Here is a 22407-nt window from a genome sequence, read left to right as displayed (position 1 = left end):
TTAAATGCATCGAAGAGTACTTACAGGAGTACATAACCTAAACCATTAACCTAAACATTATTTACTGTATACCTGTTGCCATGGTTACACTCCAGCATGCGCACATTGGATCAGGAGCATTGATTTATAACTGTGATGAGACTTTTGATCAGATCTACCTTAAGTGGTGTCTCAATACGGTATATGAACACCTGCTGTCCAGGTTGCTGTCCAACCTGCTGGGCAGTTTTCCGTTGCCATGGTAACAAACAGTAGCACCCAGTCAGCTGGGAAGCTACAGGATGCTGCAGCGGCTCAGTCTTCCAACACTTGATTCTAAACCTCAGTCATGATTTTATACTTCTTAGATGCGTCAAACATCCATCATAATCTTTAAACACACACAAACATACATACACACACATACAAACGTGCACACACACGCACGCGCTCTCACACACACACACACGGTTCCATGGTTTGAGATCTTATTTCCAGCATTTGATATACTAGCCAGCTAACTAAACACAGCACAGTACTAGCTTACCAAGTATTTAACTTAGCTAATTTTACTTTTCAAAGCTAACATTACACTAAGTATTATACTGTGTAAAGCAATAGTCATGGTTGCTAGCCATTTAGCTAACATTACACTAAGTATTATACTGTGTAAAGCAATAGTCATGGTTGCTAGCCATTTAGCTAACACTACACTAAGTATTATACTGTGTAAAGCAATAGTCATGGTTGCTAGCCATTTAGCTAACACTACACTAAGTATTATACTGTGTAAACCAGTAGTCAAGGTTGCTAGCAAGCTAGCTATTATCACACAAATTATTACATTATGTAAACCAGTAGTCAAGGTTGCTAGCAAGCTACTTTTTGCATTGTTTTCTAGTTGTTGTTTTGTTTTTTGTTTTTAAAAAAATGGTTATAAAAAAGGTGATGTTATTTTGTGTTACACACTTTGTGGAGCAACCTTGGGTGTTCGAAAGGAGCTAAACAAATTGGGAAAGAAAAAAAAAGAAAGAAGAAAAATTAAAACCCAGGTAAATATATTTGAAAAAAATTGTGCTTGTATGTTGTTAAAAGGTCACTCAGTATTGTGATACAGTGAAACTGTGATATTTTTTTTAACACCTCTAACCCTCACTCTAGATCCTTAAAACCTTAAAACCACACCCACACCCACGCTGAAGACCTAAACTCTTAAAATGGCCTCCTGGGGTCGTGAGTGTCTGATTGTAATGCTTTGTACAATAATTAGAACTTAATCAGATTTCTAATTATTCCATCAGTAGCAGACATACACACACACACACTCACACACACACACACACACACACACACACACACACACACACACACACACACACACGCTGTCTTTCCTCATTTTTCATCTCGCTGACAGATTGGGGAGAAAATTAAACTCTGTAGACTCGTGCTGAGTTCATTTAGAAAACTCGAGAGACTGCAGAGAACGCAGGGTGGATCAGATCCTGATTTCTCATCGCTCGATACTCACGTATTGGGACTTAAAATTCAGACCACATCCCTGAATTCGACAAGTTTGAAAGAATTCAGTGTATATACTATATAGGGTTAAATTCAGTACACTGATACAAATGTAATGCTATAAATACATACATCACGTCTATAGTTCATCATTTAATTACAGTTCATCATTTAATTCCTGCAAAATCTAAAAGTATATATTTCCAGCTGCTGTATTATTATTTTTTCATTAAAGAGAGGATGACAATTTGTTTGCATTTAGTGTAAATATTCCATATGGATGTAATTTTGCTACATGTGTATTATGATCAAATAAAAATAAAATTATTTAGGAAGACACTAATTATGGAAATGTTTTTTTAATCACATATATGTAATTTCTCGTATTGTTTGATCTTAAAAAGGACAGTGTGTAATATTTACTTAATTCACTCATTTTTGCTCATTTAATGGCGTGTCCTAATAATTCTGGTTGTCACAATTTGGCCCGTGTCAAAGTCTCTCAGATCCTTACACTTGCCCATTTTTCCTGCTTCCAACACATCAACTTCGAGAACTGACTGTTCACATGCTGCCTAATATATCCCACCCCAGGACAGGGGGCAGTGTCATGATATAATTATTGTATGTATGTATATATGTATGTATGTATGTATGTATGTCTGTCTGTCTGTCTGTCTGTCTACACTGTAAAACCGTATAGTTAATTTAACTCAAAAAATGTGAGGAAACTAATTACCTCAAAATTTTTAAGTTGATAAATCAATTTCTTTAAGCCAAATACACTTAAATATGACAAAAATTTAACTCAGACTTGTTACATTTAAGTGTATTCGGCTTACAGAAATTGATTTATCAACTTGAAAATTTTGAGGTCATTAGTCTCCTCAAATTTTTTGAGCTAAATTAACTTATCTGGTTTTACAGTCTGTCTGTCTCTCCGTCTGTCTATCTATCTATCTATCTCCATCCATCCATCTATCTAGTCTACCACTTGAGCACTGTTTTCGTCTGAAATGCGGTCTAAAAGTTGTATAAAATCATGGATAAATAAGCAGTTGGACTTTGAAGGCCAAACATTTATCTGTTCATTACTTTGGAGTCCTTGAGCCTTTTCATGGAACTGTGGTTGACCGCTTCCACCTCTTCACATTGGCTTTAAAATAAACAAACAAACAAAAAAAAACAGACGCAGATTATTGCAGACTGAATATTCATGCAGTGTATCAGTGACTGTCATGTCAGATGATTAAACAGAGTGGCATGCCCACAAGGTTTGGTCTCCCTTTGGTCTGATAGTTTTCAGATATAGCCGTAACATCGGCAATGGCTTAGAAGGCGCACGTGAAATACGTGAGCTCGAATGGGATGGAATACCTGGTCTCAAGCACTGGTTTTTCTAAATGACTTTGGAGTAGAACCTACAAGTACAACCTCAATTCCAAAAAAGTTGGGACATGGTGTAAAATGTAAATAAATATACCGTAATTTCTGGACCATAAGCCGCTACTTTTTTCACGCGCTTTGAACACTGCGGCTTAAACAATGATGCGGCTAATTTATGGATTTTTACAGGCTAACGAGCTTCATGCCGCCAAAACATTTAGCCTCATCACATCGGACCAATGAGATTACCAAACAGGTCACAGTGGACCAATGAAACTGTTCGAATTAAATCAAACGCACTCACACTAAATTCTTCAGATCAGTCATTTTGCGCTTCATGCACACACCCTCATAGTGGAAAACACACGAAGAAATGCATATGATGCAACTTTCAAGTTAAAGGCGATCGATCTGGCTGTCGAAGAAGGAAATAGCATGCGAAGAGCAACTTTTGCTCAAGTCTGCCAGTGGATCCTAACAGCGTGGAGCAGTGTCAAAAAATCTACTATCACCAACGGGTTTCGAAAGGCTGGACTGCTGCGTGATGAAGAGGACAGCACAAGCTTAAGGGCGAATTTGCCTCGAGACATAAGTGACATTGAGAGCGACAACAAAAGAGAGACTGAGGAAGTGTGTGACGAAATACCAGTAATTCTGAGGCTGTTCATTTCCGACCCTGAAGAAGACGACTTTAGTGGTTTTAGTGCGCAGGAGGAAGATGAAGATAGCGATCAATGACTTTTCCTGGTAGGCAACTGTATTTTTTATTTTTTTAACCAGCCGTGTTACAGGCACTGTTCGGAAAAAAAGCATTTACGGTACGTATTTAATTCAAAGTTTAAAAAAATCTTTCTGTGTAACATCTTTCTGTGTAAATATCTCATGTTACAACGTGGACACCTGCGGCTTATAGACAGGTGCGGCCTATATATGTACAAATTTTTAAAATCTTTTTAAAGTTAGTGGGTGCGGCTTATATTCAGGTGCTCTCAATAGTCCAAAAATTACGGTAATTAATAAAAACAGAATGCAATGTTTTGCAAATCTCATAAACTCATATGTTATTCACAATAGAACATAGAAAACATATCAAATGTTTAAACTAAGTAAATGTATCATTTTAAGAAAAATATAAGGTAATTATTAATTTGATCTCTGCAACATGCCTCAAAAAAGTTGGGACAGGGCAACAAAAGGCTGGAATAGTAAAAAGGTACGTGCACAATTGACGCGCCAAATGAGCGCAATTATATATGCAGCTAACAGCAAGTATAAATCAGATTTTTAGAACTTGTTTACACACTGCTTGTTGTTTGTTGTGGTTTGAATTGATTTTAAACAGAAGCACTATGTTGCAATGTTTAAATAATTAATAAGTAACAGTGAGATGTAAAGTCACAATTGTGTGATAAATCTGTGCACTATATTTTCCTTCAAATGTGGTGGGCACTAACTTCCATAATGTCCTGACCAGCTGAGGTCACTGAACTGCACTGACAACACAAAAATCTAATGCTGAATCTAGTTGATTTGTTTTTTTTGTTGTTGTTGTGAATGCTGCATCGTTAAAAATCTATTTTAAGGTCCTTGCTGTAAATTTATGTTGCAAGAGGTTTGCAATTAATGAAAAGGTTTGCAATTAATCAAACATGCTATGCAAATCCATAGCATCTGAAAAGAAGGAATATGAACGTGTAAGGTGAATCTGTATGCAGAGCGAGCGCCAGCAAACACGCTTCATCCTGCCACGCTCGTCATCCTGATACGACGCTGCAGAAGGATCCACACATGTCCTTGTGATGTGTGCTATTATAACACCTGTCAGACAAACACATATCCCTACAGCATAGCAATGAGTGTACAGAAAGAGAGAGCGAGTGATAGTGAGAGTGTGTGTGTGTGTGTGTGTGTGTAATATATGCACATATATGCACCGTTGTTGCTGCTGTCATCCACCAGGATGATCTCCCTCAGCAGGTGCGAGGGCGTCCGGCGCATTGCCGAGTGGACGGAGCGCAGGATCACAGACAGAGCCTCGTCCACGAAGATGAAGACGATGCTGACCTGAGGCAAGCTGGCGTGGTAGGAGATGTTTTTGCACCTGACGAGGAACAAAAGTAAAGAAGAGTAAAGATAGGAGTCAAATTTGAAGCTCCAAAATTACTGCCACCGTTTATAGAATTGAACATGTAACGTTCAATTCAAGTTACTATTTTCAATAACAGCATGTCCCAAAGTCTCCTCTTATACCATGGAAATTTACAAACGATTACAATTTTTATTAATTAAAGAACGACACATGGCACTTTTTGTCAGTTGTTGAATGCCTGTGAAGGTAGTTCCTGTTCTTGAAGTCTTGAAGTTAATAAGAAAAATATTTTTTAAATAAACATCTCCTTACCGAAAACTTCACCATATCAACTACACAATTTTTAAAAATGTGCAGCGCCGCCATACATATACAAGTATACATTGTCCCTACTTTTGTTGTTTGTTTGTACTATATAAATAATTGTATTAGAAAGAGTGTATTAATATAAAGCTGAACTACTGTCAGAGATGCTGTTACACAAAATTAATCAACACCTTCTGACCAATCAGAATCAAGAACTCAACAGTTGTTACGTAATGAGACTATAGCGGAAGCAAGTGCAGATCAAAGTTTTTATTCCAAACACAAAGTCAATAAACATGAAACACGGTCTTAAACATGAAGCGAGATTAGAGGGCAAAACAGAAAGCTGGATTCAAGGCATGAAACAAAAACAGGACACGACAACACGACCGCTTAACATCAAGGTAGTTGACACATACGTATCGTTAGACTTCGTTAGCTTGTTACTAGATACATGTATTTACATATAATACTGCGCGACTTGCTCAGACAGTTGGAAACAATAATGGCACGCCCTTGAACACCAACCAATAACTAAACAGGGAGGAGACAGAACAGAAATCAAAACTAACGCACGTGTCCATTGTAAACAAAGATAACATCGTCCATACGCACTCAAAGAGCGTGCGCTCGCGCACTCTGGTTCATGCACGCGCGCACCCTTTGGCTTTCCGTGCACGTCGCGCGCCACAGCGCCGTCTGCAGGGGAGATCGTGACAACAGTGCTGTGGTATAAACCAGGATATATACCACATCGGGATACTGCATAGTTGAACATAATATTTCTTCAAACATTAAAAGTACTGCAATTTTTTTTAGAAAGAATAACAGCAGTGAGCACTTCTTTTTGTAATGTCTAATAAGTAAGAGGGTCCAGTCGACTAACAAAATTTTTTCTTTTATCGGCCAATACTAACAACTAAAAAGTTTAATGTAACTACTGATTTTCTTTGAATTAAAAACAGACTTTGTTTTTAAACTTGTTTTCTGTTTGGCTTTTGCCATGGTGTTATTCACAGGGTGACGTACTGAACACAAGACATGGCAAGTCAAGTTTGCTATATTGGCAGCAAGGGACTAAAACAAAAGCCAGGGGTGCCGATACTTTGCTTTCTTTGTTTTCACTTTCTCCGTGAAAACAGACCGAATATTGAGTGCAAACTTTGCCAGGAGTCTGTCACATCTGTACCAGAGCGCATATTCTTCACAGCAGCCTTGAGATAACAAGAAAACAAGAAGTCATCTCTCTAAACAGAAAGGTGAAGTGCTTGTTTTTCTCAACAAAATCGTTGGTTGTTGTTTGAAAATGCTGGCTCTGGTTTTCTTTTCCAAAATTACGTCAGACAGCGGCACTAGACTCGCCAATGTGTTGCCATTTTTAAAATTATGCTTAAAGTAGACTTATTTTATTATTTAACCCATTAAAATTTTGGAATTGACTCTGAATTGCTTTATGCATGTTTCCTTAATCCATCAATCTGTAGCTTATTACTTCGTTTTCATCATTACTAAGAATTATTCAGTATCTTCAATGAAACGATTGGAAACTATTCTGTTTCACAAGACCGGAACATCTGGAATAAGGAATAAAACACTTCAGGATGTGCTGTTATAGGAAAATAATCAATAACAGTGTCGTGTGATGTAGTGGAATTACTGTTACCTCCCCCCAAATTATAAATTTCCTACAACAGCATGTCTCGAAATCTTTATTCCAAGGTAAACTGGAAACTAGTACAAGTTTTCATTTATTAAAGAATGGGTTAGGGTTAGGGTTAGAGTTTTGTGTCAGTTTACAGTTACATTTAACAAGTTAGTCATCTCACTTTCTTAATAAGTTGAAAAAATTAAACAACACAGCTGTAATGTTACCAACAATCTGCAAATTATAAACTCTTCCATCAAGATATAAAAAAAACCCTTAAAGTTACAGCTTCACCTATGACTGTTACAAAGCACTGACACTGGAGACTCCTTCCAAGAATTTTATCTAAATATTTCTCTTACGAAATGCTTCATCAAATCATGATTATACCTTTTTCTTTTTCTTATAAACACTATTAATCCAACACAAAGCAGAGTTACTGTTACTGCCCTAAAGTTTCCCTTTAACAGTCCGTCAAAATATTAAACTGAAAAATTTTATCCATACCACAGTTTTTATCCATTTTTAGTTATGTGTGATGTTTCTAATTAGTCTTAAGATTATATTAAGGGTCTGTCATACAAGCCCCTATGTAAGTTGTTACTCCTTAGAATGAGCACATTAATACAACCCTGTGAGTTATATTAGATTACAGCTGCACTACTGTCAGAGCTGCTGTAATAGAAAATTAACCAACAGGAAAATGAATGCAATAGCAACAGGTTATAAAAGTATGAATAAATGAAGATGTAAAAAATGCTTCTTTCCTTGTTGAGTCCATGAAAGCTACAGTACATAAACCTGTGTGGTTTTAACACAACGCTTAAAATGAAATATACTGTAAGCTCACTAATAAATATTTATGAGCACTGGAGGTCTGCTTAAGGAATATTATTGACCACTGGGTGGTATCAGTGAAAACTGTCTAGTCAGTATATCCACTTTAAAACTAATATATTTATTATAAATACATTATGTTCAATATAAATGGCTGGAGATGGTGTTTATAGAGTATAGATGAGTAGTAATCATACAAAATGTCTGAATGTAATAATATATGAAATATATTACCTTAAGGTGTAAATTTGTAAAAATCGATTTTTGCAATTTCACCAGAAATGTGTTTCTGTTCTGAAACTAGTGCTATTAAGTAAAGCAAAATCATTTCATGTACGTTCAGACTTGCTGAACACCAATTGCTCGGGCTTTTTTTGCACGCTTGAGTACAAAATTACTCAAATGCCCATGACTAATATTAATATATTTTTCCTTTCTTGAGATCAGAGTCTTTCTTTTTTTTCCTCCCTGTTTTCCTTAACCCTGTAAATCTGTGGCTTATTATTCAGTTATTCATCCGAAAACATGCTATTCAGTAACAGCTATAAATTATTCAGACCTGACAGGTCCTGCGAGATTCATGTTGCAAGATATCAAATGAATTCAGCTTGCTCGACATCGCAGAGACGACCACGTACAAAAAAACAGAGTTAGTTATGAAGCAAAGAAAAGAGAAGAAGCGAAGCTGTAGGAGCCCAGCGACTCAAATGGTCATGAGTTTATTTCCAGCTGATAGCACGCACCATTTCACAGGGTTCCCTTGAGCAGAACGCTTAAGCTGCTCAGAGGCGCAGTGTGTGAGCGCATCGTTTATAAGTCAGATAAATGACATGACGTCAGAGTGATTGAGAGAGACAGAGTGTAATGGAGGAGTAGTGTGAATGAGCGTGAGATAGAGGGATAGAGAGAGGATCAGTCACTGTGCTGTGACTCGCTCACCCGTCTGGTCTGAGGTCAGGGATGGCTCTGTCCAGCGAGAGGCGGTCACTGAGGTAGGCGTTGTATCCATAATACTGGAACTTGTGTAGAGCAACACGGCGGCTCTCGGGCCCCAGGTCACGACCCCAACGCAGGAACAAAGGAGAGTCTGAGAGAGAAAGATCAGCTGCATCTTCCCTGTCCTTCTGAGGCCTCTCTACACACGGGACAAACAAAAGCATATGTGGTTTATTGCTGTTTGTACATGTATTTAAAAAAAACTTTTTTGGTCATAAATCCCTTTGCTTTAAAAAAAATGCTTCAGTATTGTCAGGTACACTTTGTACAGTTTTTAAAAAGGAAATTGGCTGGTAAGTTTTTTTGAGCATCTTGGAGAACCTGCCACAGTTCTTCTGGAAATGTTGACTGTTACACTTGCAGGAAAACCCTGATGTTTTTTGTGTTTTATGTACTTATTTGTGGGATTATTGTGGAGGAATGTTAACAATAATGAACAACAATGACTGGAAACTATATTTAACAGAAAATCACACAAAGGTTTTCAACAGTAAAACTGTATTAAAACATTGCAAACACTTTATTAACTTTAACATTGATCTGGATAAATAAGTACTGCATGGCTCTTTGACTGATAATGGAGTTCAAGTGCTGTATATTTTCCCATCATTAATGTTTACTACCACATAATTAACAATAAGTACTGAATATGGCCACTGAAAACCAAATGGTGAAATGCTGATTTTTTTTAACAGTAATTACAGCCGATACCGATAACCAATTACTCAGAGTGATATCGACCGATACCGATAACCGATACCGATAGTTCTGCCTTTTATGCTTTCTTTTAAATGAATAATAATTAATTCCACAATTCTGAAGGAAATGCAAATAAAAACTTTATTCTCTCCATTTCAACAAGTTGTTTCACAGTAACTGGTCTCATAAACAGAAAACACATTAGTCTAATTAACATTAACACATGAACTAAATTCTGAACATTAAAGTAAGATTTCTTAACTTATTGAATGCTATTAAGTCATATTTACATTGACTGAATACTAAAAAAATCTTGGGGGGGGGGGGGGGGGGGGGGGGAGACGACTGAGTAAGGACTCCAGACCTGACGCTCATTTGCTTTTGGTATTGTCCACTTTCAGTTTGAAAAGTCTTTATCTAGGACCTGAGAGCATTAAAGATGGGGTTGTTTATTATTAAGCAACGCAACACCAAACTGTTACCTCACTGTTTTCTTTACTGTTGCTTGACTCACGAATAAAAACAAATCTGCCGTCTCATCCATTGAAATTCTGATTTTTCTCTCTAGGATCTTCTTGTCAGCAATGTTTTAGCAGCTAGCGTCAACTGTATCAACACCTTCCCTTTTAAACCTCCTATTCACAAAGCCAGCTGTGCATTTGTTGTTTTTTTTTCTCTCTTCTGCTTTAGGAAAGAAAAAAAAAACCTTTTCATTTAACACAACTACACTGAATCATAATTGGGTAAATGAGGCTGTAATTTTCACTGCCTCCGCAATCAGCGCTGAATTCTAAAGGGAAAGAGATAGCACTGGTCTAGCGCTAGTCACCGTGATTATATCACAGCATTTATAGAGTAACTCCCTGGCAGAGCCATACGAATGGTGACAGTTAAAGGGTGCTAACAAACAAAAGCAGATATCTGAATTTAGTGGCTCTGAGCGCTGATGTTTGTCTTTGACTGGCACAGTGCTTTACTTAGTGCATTTGTGTGTATACAGTAGAAATAATTTATTCACAAGACGTTTTGTTCCTATTTGTTTTCATGCTGAAGCCTTTACATCATTCAGTGGTTTAAACTCACATTAGTATGAAAAGAATGGAAAGAGAAACGATTTTAACTTTGGATGGATTTTTACTGCACTGATTTAACAATAGAGGTTCGTGTGTGTGTGTGTGTGTGTGTGTGTGTGTGTGCGTGTGTGTAAAAACACACATGCAAACTGATTTGTTAATACGTCTATGTTCCACTGGACTGAAAATGAGTTTTAGTGATCCTATACCTCACCGTGGTTTGGAGATTAGCAGATAAGTGGCTGAACTTCGACAATACTGATACACCTTTTACCTCTTGAACCTGTTGCCATGTACACAAAGTCACACAATGAGAATTTAGAGTTACCAAGTTACCAGAAATACCAGGAACTATCGTGACATCACTTTAAATCAATGAGGTAGGCTGTTTATTTATTAAGGCACATTGTTATTTAGAAATGATTAAATGTACCACATCACCTTACTGGCATTATGATAACATTAATAATACTCAAAATAGGCTACCTCTCATTAGTTGTTAACAACAACAGTTAGAGACTAGTTTAGATCAGACTGGCTGGGCTTAATTTCAGAAACCTAACTTGAAAATGATCAACAGAAGGCTACAGTACCACTGTCCATTTATTTCTTTATTCATACCATTACATTTCATTTATCCAGTGCGACTAATCCAGATACCGGAGCACTCTTGTTGGTACAGCAGCATTTTTGCCAAAGTGGGCATCAAACCTGTGTCTTCAGTGTAAATATAAACACTCATAATGATTCCCTTCTGTGAGAATGGTCACGAGTGCCTTCACTGTTCTGTACTTCTTTGTAATGAGCTCTCATGGGTTTTTCAGCTGACTATCACTACCAGTGTTAGCTAGTTAGGATCATTAACAATGAAAAAAGGGAATATGTCAGATTAGGTCAGATTTAAGAGAAAATATTAGGTATAGTTTACTTAAGGGATAATCCACAGCTAGTTGTGCATTACACTATTTAAGTGCACGACGTGGACTGAGTTAAAATCGTGTAACGCACACCTAGCCGTGGATTATCCCGCTTATACCACGCTCACATGCCAGCATTGACAGGTTAAAGCTGTCACTGACGTTTGCAGTGCAAAATTTGACTGAAACGATAAAAATAACAATTCATTTTCGTTAGATGTAGAATTCTGCCCACTCTAAATCATACACAGAGAAAAAGTAGTGTGATAAGATTACAATCGTTTGAATGAATTATAATAAAGTTATTAGACAGACAGAGAGAGAGAGAGAGAGAGAGAGAGAGATTGTGTGTGTGTGTATTGCCTGCATCTGTGCCGCGTCTCTACTAATAATGAAACTAATGTATGTATGTTACATGTATGTTATGTTGTATGTTATGTTTAACTGTATGTTACTATGGTTACAGTTGGTTATAGGCAGCGCATTCATTTAGAACGGTGATTAAACTGACAGGAACTACCTGTGCATTCAACCGTTTGAGAGCACACCTTCCAGCCAATCAGAATGTAGTATTCAGACAGACCATAATACAAATAAAAAAATTAAGTTTCTCATCAAAATGTGACTTCAATGTTTATACTAAACTTAATTTAACCAAATTTATAATTAGTAGATTGAATTTTGTAGAGTGACTGTGATCTATTTACATAGTATTAACTTAATCCAATTACATTACTATAACTGTAGTATCAAATCAACACGATGAACACATGTGCAGTAGAATTGAGCAGAGGTAATATGGCTGTTGCAGAATGTTAGCGACCTGGGCCCAAGCTGAGAAACCAGTTTGAGTTTATTAAAAAATATATGATCAAATCACGTTGGATGTTTGAAAACAATTTGTGTTAATGTAACTCAATTCAATCATGTGGAACCAATGGACGCAGTAAATTCAAATAACTTTTTACATTGTTTTTGCTAGCATTACGTAGATGTCTATGAAGGCGGCTCATCCGAGGCATTACCTTACCTGATTAGAATATATCTACTTGATTCATTATGTAGAACCGACCATTCACAGTTTATCTCTTTACACAGATTGCATTTTACCTGATTACCTGTCATAAGTAAGTCTGCATCCATTATGCATCAGGTGCGCTGAGGCCATGGCTTATTAAGGATAATTATTTTTTATCATGTTCTACACATCTTCTAGGTAATTTGTACTAGCAAGAAAAACAAAACAAAAAAACAACTACTACTATTACACCTGTAACTGAAATAACAAACTGGACTTGTGTGTCTGAAACAGAAATAGACAGCACCGGAAACAGCAGTGAAAAACTCAGCATGAGCCTTTTGCTTTGCAGAAAACTCACTCCAGCAGAAGCAAAATACGCCTCCACAGATGCCGGTGAGCCAAGAGTGAAAAAGGTCAAACTATGTGGGTGATTAATACCCTGTACGTTTTCACGACCTACACGAAACTCTCAAAATGCCCAGAGGAAAAAAAAAAATACTGTTTACCAAGTGCATTTAAAGTACTAACATCATGATCTTCAACAAAAATTAAATCAGAGACTTGCTGTTGGCTTGTGAGTTACAGATGAAGAGTGTGTGTGTGTGTGTGTGTGTGTGTGTGTGTGTGTGTGTGTGAGAGAGAGAGAGAGAGAGAGAGAGAGAGAGAGAGAGAGAGAGAGAGAGAGAGAGAGAGATGCAGAAATGATAGCTCTGGGTTCCAGAATGAAACTGTGATGGATGTTGCTTGAAACATGCACAGGTGCAAGAAGCTCACATGAAATAATACCAGTATCTCTTTTTTTTGTGAGGAAATAAGCAACATATATGTCCATAAAACAAAAAAGAGCTTTTTACAAATTGAGTGATTCCAGAAGTAAGGAATATGATGAAGTGGAGTTACTGTTCAATCCTATTTTCCTATCACTGCACATCCTAAAGCATTTTATTGCTTTATACCACAGCAATTTGTCAATTTCTAAACAATTCTAATTCTTCTAATGTTGTGGAACGTCCACAAAACAAGTTCTGTTGTCGCTTATGTTAAAGCACATGTAGCTTCTCTTCTTTCTCTTTTGAAGCTAATAAGAGAACCAAGAAACCACAAAAAAAACATAAACTCCTTTGTCCTGAAGATGTCAGAAAACATAGTCACAGCTTTATCCCTGACTGTTACAAAGTACTGACACTGGAGACTCCTTCCGTAAATGTTAAATAAACTCTTCTTACAAAAAAGTTTTTTTTGTTTAAAGATTTTTTTTTTCATTTAGTACTGCCCTTCAGAAGCTACATAAGTTATTTACATGTTTCCCAGAAGACAAAATAATAATTTACACCGATCATAGGAATAGACACCTATATACGCTATTATTTATTCTACTGACATAAAAACATTATTTTTATACTTCCAACTCTTTTAATTACAAATGACCTTCTTCTTGTGGTATTTGTCATTTTTCTAGTTTCTTCCCCCTCAATATTGAATTACTGGAATGTTTATTTCCTAAAACATCATGCTCTGTAGTCAGTGTACGGACACTTCCTTAGATGATGCTAAAATTTTACGTTTTAATTTGCTCAATATGTCCACCACTTTTCTCAATACACAAATTTTGAAGTAATATCCACTGACTTCAAGTTCCTACAAGTAGAATTATTTGAATTTGTTCTTCCTTGCTCAAATACATGATGGTTTGTAAAATATTTTTAAAAAGTACAGGCATCCAAAAGTTTGGGCACCCCTGGTCAAAGTTTCCGTTACTGTGAATAGATAAGCGAGTAAAAAAATGACCTGATTTTCAAAAGGCATAAAGTTAAAGATGAAACATTTCTTTAATATTTTAAGCAAGATTCCTTTTTTATTTCCATCTTTTACAGTTTCAGAACAACAAAAAAGCAAAAGGACCTGAAGCAAAAGTTTGGGCACCCTGCATAGTCAATACTTAATAACACCCCCTTTGGCAATATCATAGTTTGTAAACTCTTTTCGTATTTCTTCGTAGTCTTTCAATTCTTGAATTCTGGAATTTGAACTCACACCTTTCCAATCAGTAGTCCAAAGTCTTAACCATTGAGGCTATCATAAGTCAGAACTCTAATTAACTAATTAAGGTGTGAGACCTTGGTAAAAGTTATCTGAGGGCTCAATTCTTTTGGGGTGCCCAAACTTTTGCATGGTGCACCTTTCCTCTTTTTTTTTAAGCCTAAAATTGTACAAAACAAAAATAATACACTAATCTTGCTTAAAATGTTGAAAAGAAGGTTTGGTATTTAACTGTATGCCTTTGGGAGAGCAGTTTGTCTTGTACTCACTTAACTATAGACAGTAACAGACATTTTTACCAGGGGTGCCCAAACTTTTGCACACCATTGTATACATTAACCCTATGATGCTAGACTTATGGGACATCCTGTAAATAAAAACATTTTTTTTTTTAAATGGAGCATATAGTCTGTAAAGACAGTTAAATGATAAATGAATAACAAATTATTACAATCAGTTAATTTAAAAACAGACAAACAATGGGTTTTTGGTTCCAGGCCAAGTTTTCATGTACGTATTTTTATTTCAGTGCATCGCTGAATAAATCAGACAAAACCTTTTGCTTATTTATGAGTCTCATTAGGCTGTAATATTGCCAATCCATTTTCATGAACACAGGTTAGAATTAGTTGGATGGATGGAATGTAATTAGTTGCAGCAACAACAATTACTCCAGAAATTATGAATAATAATAATAATAATAATAACAACAACAACAACAACAATAATAATAATAAAATTAATAATAATAATAATAATAATAATAATAATAATAATAATAGCATGTTACACTACATGGCCAAACATATGTGGACACATGACCATCATGCCTATATGAACTTGTTTGACATCCCATTCCAAACATTATGTAACATTTATGGAAGGAGTCTCCAGGGTTCAAGATAAAGTTGAAACATTCTGTAACTATAAGCTTTTCCGATATCTTCAAGACAGAGAAGTTTAGGCTTTGTGATTTCTTGGTAACATGACAAGCTGCGTTATTAACTTTAAGAGAGAGAGAGAAAAGAGTCTTATAGGTTTATAGCTGCTGTAAAATAACTTGTTTCGTGGGCGTTCAGCAAAATTGTTGTTCTTCTATAGATAACATTGGAATACTCGGCAAACTACCGTGGTGTTAGAGGAATACAACACTTCAGGCCATGACCATAAAAGATGTCTCACTGTCTCCTGAAAAGAGATTCACTAGAGTCTAAAGTCACACAGATGGCATCAATAACCTCGAGCTAAACACTGCTGTTCCACACTGCCTTCAAACTCTCTTACATAACACACACACACACACACACACACACACACACACACACATATATATATATATATATATATATATATATATATATATATATATATATATATATATATATACACACACAAATTTATACAATCTGTGACCCAGAGCACTGTGTTCAAGAACTTATTTAATAGAACATTATATAAATGCCTTCATGGTCATTGAGGTTTTCATTGAAAAGTGTGTGTGCTGTGTGAGAGAGTGTGAGAACGTAATAGATGTTGGAATCTGCAGCCTCTCTACAATACAATGGGATTTCTATATAGTGTGTGACAATGTGACTATATAGTGGTGCTTGAAAGTTTGTGAACCCTTTAGAAATTTCTGCATCAATATGACCTAAAACATCATCACATTTTTACACAAGTCCTAAAAGTAGATAAAGAGAACCCAATTAAACAAATGAGACAAAAATATTATACTTTTCATTTACTTATTGAGGAAAATGATCCAATGTTACATATCTGTGAATGCATCTCGACTCAATTAATAATGACTTTTTTTTAATTGCAATAATAATTTTTACTTTTGAAACACAAAGGACAACGTGAACCTCAGCTCCAGCGTGTGTAAAACTGAACATATTTTCAAAAATATGTGACACATTAAAAGCTATTTTGAAAATAGGTTTTTATTTAAAAAATATATTATACGTTGACCAAAAATAAATCCTATTCATACTATTCATATAATTTTAAAATTTATATTTCATGTACATTTATATTGGCCCAAAATAAATGTAAATATACTGAATATATTTCCCAAAATAATTTTAGTTTTATTATTTGTCACGTTTTTTTATTTTTTTTATTTGAACACATCTGAAATATTATTTCTTTGAAAAAAAAAAAATCTGATTATGGAGATTGATGCACAATGCAGAATTGTTTCAAGATGAGATTCTGTCTCAGATTTTTCTCACCCCTAGAGAGAAAGTGCAAGAAATAATAATGCAGTGTGTCTAGTAGAGGAGAGCGCAGAAGAAATCAGGATACGTGCTGAAATCCTGAACAGGCTCATTGTTGATTGATTGTGCCTCCATCATTCAGAATAACTCGATCAGCCACTGGACAGGAGCTCTGAATAAACACAGCCAGTGGTCTAATTTGCTAAAAAGTGTGCATCCTATTGCTGGGACACGGATTCGATTTTGAACAATTCCAGAGCTACTCGTGCCTCGCGTGATAAAATAATCTGGCACTGTCGACTGTGTTTACTGTTGTACTTGAAACGTTTACTCCACTTTAATACAAAGTTTAGGAGTCTTAGAGTTTGGATTTTGGGTACTGAGTAGGGCTGTAACGGTGGCAGCTTTTTACCATGAGCAATGACCAATTAATGTCCAAACCACTGCGGTGAGCTGTGTTTTTTATATAAACCTAAATATAACAAAAAAATTAAATGAGGCTCAGACATCTGTTTCGTAACAAAACGTGAACGTTTATTTTAGCACTGCCGTCAGTGATACAACTCAACACAGCCTTGATGTGTCGTGTTGTTGCAATGAGAAACAGCCTGAGCGCACTGTGGGATACGGTATTGTGATTGCAAAGGGAGAGCAGAAGAAGTGAAACACAGTTGCATTTTTCTCTGATGAATACTTTATTTCTTTTACATTTATATTAAGTGTAGCATACCACAAGCCTTTAAAACTTTGAAAGAAATACCAGTAGGATGGTAATCTAAATAATATGTTAAAAATCTACATATTAAATAAAAATTTTTAAATGTTGCAGGGTGACATGCCTGGAGATGGCTCCTGAGATTTGTAGGCTAATGTTTGCCTATTTAACACATTTTTTCCCCCACAAAGATGACATATGACTTAATATCACAAATCAAAAAATGTTCCCAGATCACCGATGTAACGTTTGGTTTCCCGATAAGATCCATCGCCGTGGCAGAAGCCGAAGTGAAACAGCAGAATTTGCCTGAATGGATTTTGCAGCGCACAAACAAACCCACGCCAAACTTACAGACCACACCATATAAGACGTTTGATTATGGTTACGTAATTTATATGTTAACATAAAATCTCCCGCTATATGATAGGCTACAAATACAAATTAATATTGCAACTGTTATTATTATTACATTTGTATACAAAAAGTTGTACTTTGTACTTGTCATAGTGCCCACTCAACATGCCCACTTAACATGACATGTGATGTGACACCACTGCAGGTAGCACTCCAGGATGTCATGGGCCCCACCACAGCCCTAGTACTGAGCTAGTTTTATTGTCCATTGTGCAATAAATACTCCTTGCACTTGGCAACACTTTAAGCCTGTTAAGCCATCCTAAATCACTCTGTGAGTGGGAGTAATATAACAGTATAAATTCTCCTGAACACTACACTGACATACATATAGAGCCGTTTTCTATAGATTTTATTAAGTAAAAAAGCAGCTGAATAAATCAAACCACCTTCAAGCACAACCTTGAACATATTGACATACTTGAACTACTGTTATTGTCTGTATGATGTAAAACTTGTCTGAAAAGCACAAGATTGTTTTTCCAGATGATGCTGTAACAAGCAATTACTCGGGGGTCAGTGACAGCTGTTGTGATATTAGATGTGAAGGTAAAACCTAAATCTATCAATACCTCGACAATGAAACTTTAAGGGTTGAGAAATTCATAACAATGAGGGGAAATACATATTCATCCATTTTTTATTGTTTAATATACTTCTAGTGCACATATCCACTTCAGATTTACACACATAATGTCTTTTGACTTCTAATATAAACTGATGTATTCATATGCATAAATAAACGCATCTTTAAAAACAAAACAAAACTTATAAGTGAAAAGTATTCTGATACTATATTAAATATACACATATGTAAAGATTACATAAACCAAGTTCTAGATGTGAATATGAGAACAATGTGAGGTATGACAGCAATAAGCACCACAATAATCTTCGTTCCTATACCTCTTACAAAACTCCTCTGCTAAAAAAGAAGCACAGGGATGTATGCCTAAAAGCATTTAGACAAATCAGAACTCTTTTGGAATAATAGACACTGGTCAGACGATACAGAAATAGAACTCTTGTGCAATAATTCAGCTTGTCATGTTTGGAGAAGGAACGGTTGTGTGTATGATCCGAAAAACACCATACTCATATTGGGGTATTTCACGTCACAAAAGGAAATGTGAATTAGGAATGTGAATATCCAGGAAATGTGGATCCATATTAAATGAGAATTTAATCTCATCAGCAAGACAATGATCCCAAACAGACAGCCAAAATAACTCATGAGTGGTATCTAAAAAAAAGAAGTTGAAGGTATTTGCAATGAAAATTTTTAATATGGAGGATTTTAAAATTGCGAGTCCATCTGAAGGACCCTCATATATTTCGGGAATTGAAGTCAATTTGCCAAGAGTAATTGGCCAAAAGTGCTGTAAAAAGCTAATTACTTCTTACCCCTGCCATCTCAAAGCTGTAATTACCAACAACAGCTTTGCAACTGAGTGCTAATGTTGGTAATTTGTGGTGTCCGAATACTTTTTTCCCTAACAGTTTTATTTTTTAAACATATCTTTGTTTAGGACTATAAATGCATACAGACCCCCCTAAAAGTATTGGAACAGTAAGGCCAATTCTTTTGTTTTCGCTATATATTTAAGACATTTGAGTTTGAGATAAAAAGATGAATACAATGTGACAGATCAGAATTTTCTTTAATTTCCTCATATTTACAGCGAGATATGTTAAACAACTCAGAAAATGGCACCTTTTGTTTGAACCCACCCATTTTATCAAGTGATCAAAAATCAAAAATTTTAGAACGTATGACTGATAGGTGCTTGCTGCTGCTCAGGTGTGTCCTTTTAAATTGACTGTGTAAAGAATTATAGCTCTGGATGTCTACTGTTGGTTTGAGCCCTAGGTTTCACATGTGAAGACTGTATTTGCTGTTAAAAAGGATAAACCAACATTAAGACCAGAGAAATAATGGATCTCATCATGATCCAAAACATAGAATTTCATCGGTCAAGCATGGTGGAGGTAGTGTCATGGCTTGGACTTACATGGCTGCTTCTGGAACAGGCTCACTAATGTTTATTGATAATGGAACTCATGACGGTAGCAGCAGAATGAATTCAGAAGTCTACAGAAACAATCTGTCTTCCGATTTACAGGTAAATGCATCCACTCTAATTAGGAGGAACTTCATCATGCACAAAGACAATGACTCAAAACACACTGCCAACTCAATAAAGGATTTCATCAGGGTGAAAATGTGGAAGGTTTTAAACTGGCCAAGTCAATACCAGACCTTACCCCAATTGAGCAGAATTTCACCTCCTGAAGAGGAGACTGAAGGGAGAAACTCCCCGAAACAAATAACAACTGAAAGAAGCTGCGGTACAGGCCTGGAAAAGCATCACAAAAGAATAATGCAACAGTTTGTTGATGTCAGTGGGTTACCAGCTTCATACTGTTATTGCAAGTACAGTGCCCTCCACTATATATTGGTACCCCTGTTGGTACCAATATTGGTACCCCTGGTAAATATGAGCTAAGAAAAAAATTGTCTTTATTGTTTATGGTTAAATAATAAAGACAATTTTTCACAGCCTTCTTTGCTCATATTTACCAAGGGTGCCAATATTACTGGCAGGCACTGTAAGAGATATGCAACCAAATATTAAGTGTTATTTACTTTAAGACTATCTGTGCCGTTACTTTTACTCACCAAAACAATGGGTGGTCTGTCACCAAAGGTGCCAAAATGTAAGTAGTTTAACACATCTAGGTGTAAATATCAGGAAATAAACGCTGAAATTCTGCTCTACTATCACATATTTGTCTTGCAATCTCAAACCCAAATGTATTCAGTGTATAACACAAACAAAAGAAGTGCCCTTGCCGTTCCAATACTTTCGGAGGGGACTGTAGTTTTGTGTATAAATTTGAAGTGGATATAAGCACTGGAAGTATATTAAATAACAAAAACAGAAGTGTCTGAATACTTAGTTGTCCTCACCGAACAACTCATGCATATGTATACGTATTCATTATCTTTCTGCAGATTTTGGTTTTTGCATTTTACTCACACTGCACACACTCATCTTTGCTCATATTCAACTTTATTTTTAAGTCCATTTGCTCATTCCGTTGCACGCATTCCTTTTTTTCATTTTTTTCCCACGTTCACTCAATGTGTATACTGTATCTTGCTTGGTCGCGTCTGGTGTCTTAGAGCAGAGGTTTCTGGGGATCATTCGGTCGTGTGTGATGCATATCTGAGGGCGTGGAGTGGATGTACTTGCATATAAAGGCTGTTATACGCCAGAGGAAATTCTTGACCTCACTGTAGAGGTTCTACGAAGTTAAGCACTGTATTTACTCTCCTGTCCAAATCGGTTCCTCTGCTCTATTCCAGGTTGGATCAGCTCTCTGCACACAGCCCACATTATCCATCATGGCCAGAGATTTAGCTTGAAGGCTAGTCAATAGCTGCCAGAAATGCTCACAGTCCAACGCGGCCTCCTGCCCACGTACAGACCCACAATGCACCTGGGGACTGCCTGAGATTCTCCATGACTCGAGCAGATTTGATGGATGTAACATGATTTCAGCTCTCCAAAATCAAACTGTGCTCATATTAACTTTTTTTTTTTGAGCTGTGGACAATTTTCAGTTTAGAGACACTTTTGGTGTTAAATTTATTAAATACCTATTTAATTTATTTTAAAACTCTGCTGTTTATCATCGGGTTTATAACTGGTAATAAATATTTGCGTAATTGTTGTGTTTAATAGAAAATTTTGGATTTATTTATTCAGGTATTCATACAGTTTACTTCAAAATTATTGGCACCCTTGGTCAACATGTGTACTTAATGTTATGGAAAAATGTTATTTGTGTTTAATTAGCTTAATCTTATACTGACAATGTGTTAACATCAAAAATTTATTTGACATTAACAAAAAATCCTTGTTAAACAATCCAAATTTTAACACAACTATGCGTCACAATTATTGGCACCCCTAACATTAACATCATGATCATGTGTAGTATTTACATATGTCATTTTAATTGTTCAAAACTGAACTTAGAATAGAGGACCCAAAAATCACTTGGTGTTCTACACTTTTAATAAAACAATATGAATAATTTTATTCACGTTTATAATTTGTTTTATAATGTAACATTTGTGTACCAATACTTACTACATACTGTAAGCTAATCATTTTTTTCCTCACAAACTACAAATGTGACTACAAATCACAGCTTCCCTGACTGACATGTGGTGCTTAATGTTGTGTGGTAATAACTTACACAGGGACTTCCACGTAAACAGTGATCCATGTGCGTAACTGGTGATAACGTGAAGTTTTCTGTGATGAGACGTTTATTTAACATTCATGGCAGGAGTCTCCAGTGTTATAGCTATAAGCGATAACTGGAACTAACTTGTTTCCTGGACGTTCCAAAACATTAAATGTGACTACAAACAGACAAAAAGTGCAAAAAAAAAATCTTAAATTTAAAATGTAAAATTCTTAAATTTGTAAAAATGTAAATGTTTGCCAACCTGCTGTGATATAAGAGAAATAAAA

At 35.9% G+C, this 22407-nt stretch overlaps 1 protein-coding gene across 1 annotated transcript in view; it reads right to left on the bottom strand.

Annotated features, from left to right (window-relative positions):
* galnt18a (UDP-N-acetyl-alpha-D-galactosamine:polypeptide N-acetylgalactosaminyltransferase 18a) overlaps positions 1 to 22407 on the bottom strand; it is an 81956-nt gene that overhangs the window by 34768 nt on the left and 24781 nt on the right. Inside the window, exons 2-3 of the mRNA XM_017473507.3 lie at positions 8700 to 8895; positions 4818 to 4984 (exon numbers count right to left, since the gene is read on the bottom strand). Coding sequence (XP_017328996.1) covers positions 4818 to 4984; positions 8700 to 8895 — 363 coding nt within the window. The remainder of the gene's footprint in view (positions 1 to 4817; positions 4985 to 8699; positions 8896 to 22407) is intronic.

The sequence above is a fragment of the Ictalurus punctatus genome, chromosome 8, assembly GCF_001660625.3.
Source record: "Ictalurus punctatus breed USDA103 chromosome 8, Coco_2.0, whole genome shotgun sequence".
In the NCBI taxonomy this organism is placed as follows: Eukaryota; Metazoa; Chordata; class Actinopteri; order Siluriformes; family Ictaluridae; genus Ictalurus; species Ictalurus punctatus.
The sequence above is the reverse complement of the archived record's forward strand: the minus strand, read 5'-3'. Positions and strand labels throughout refer to the sequence as shown.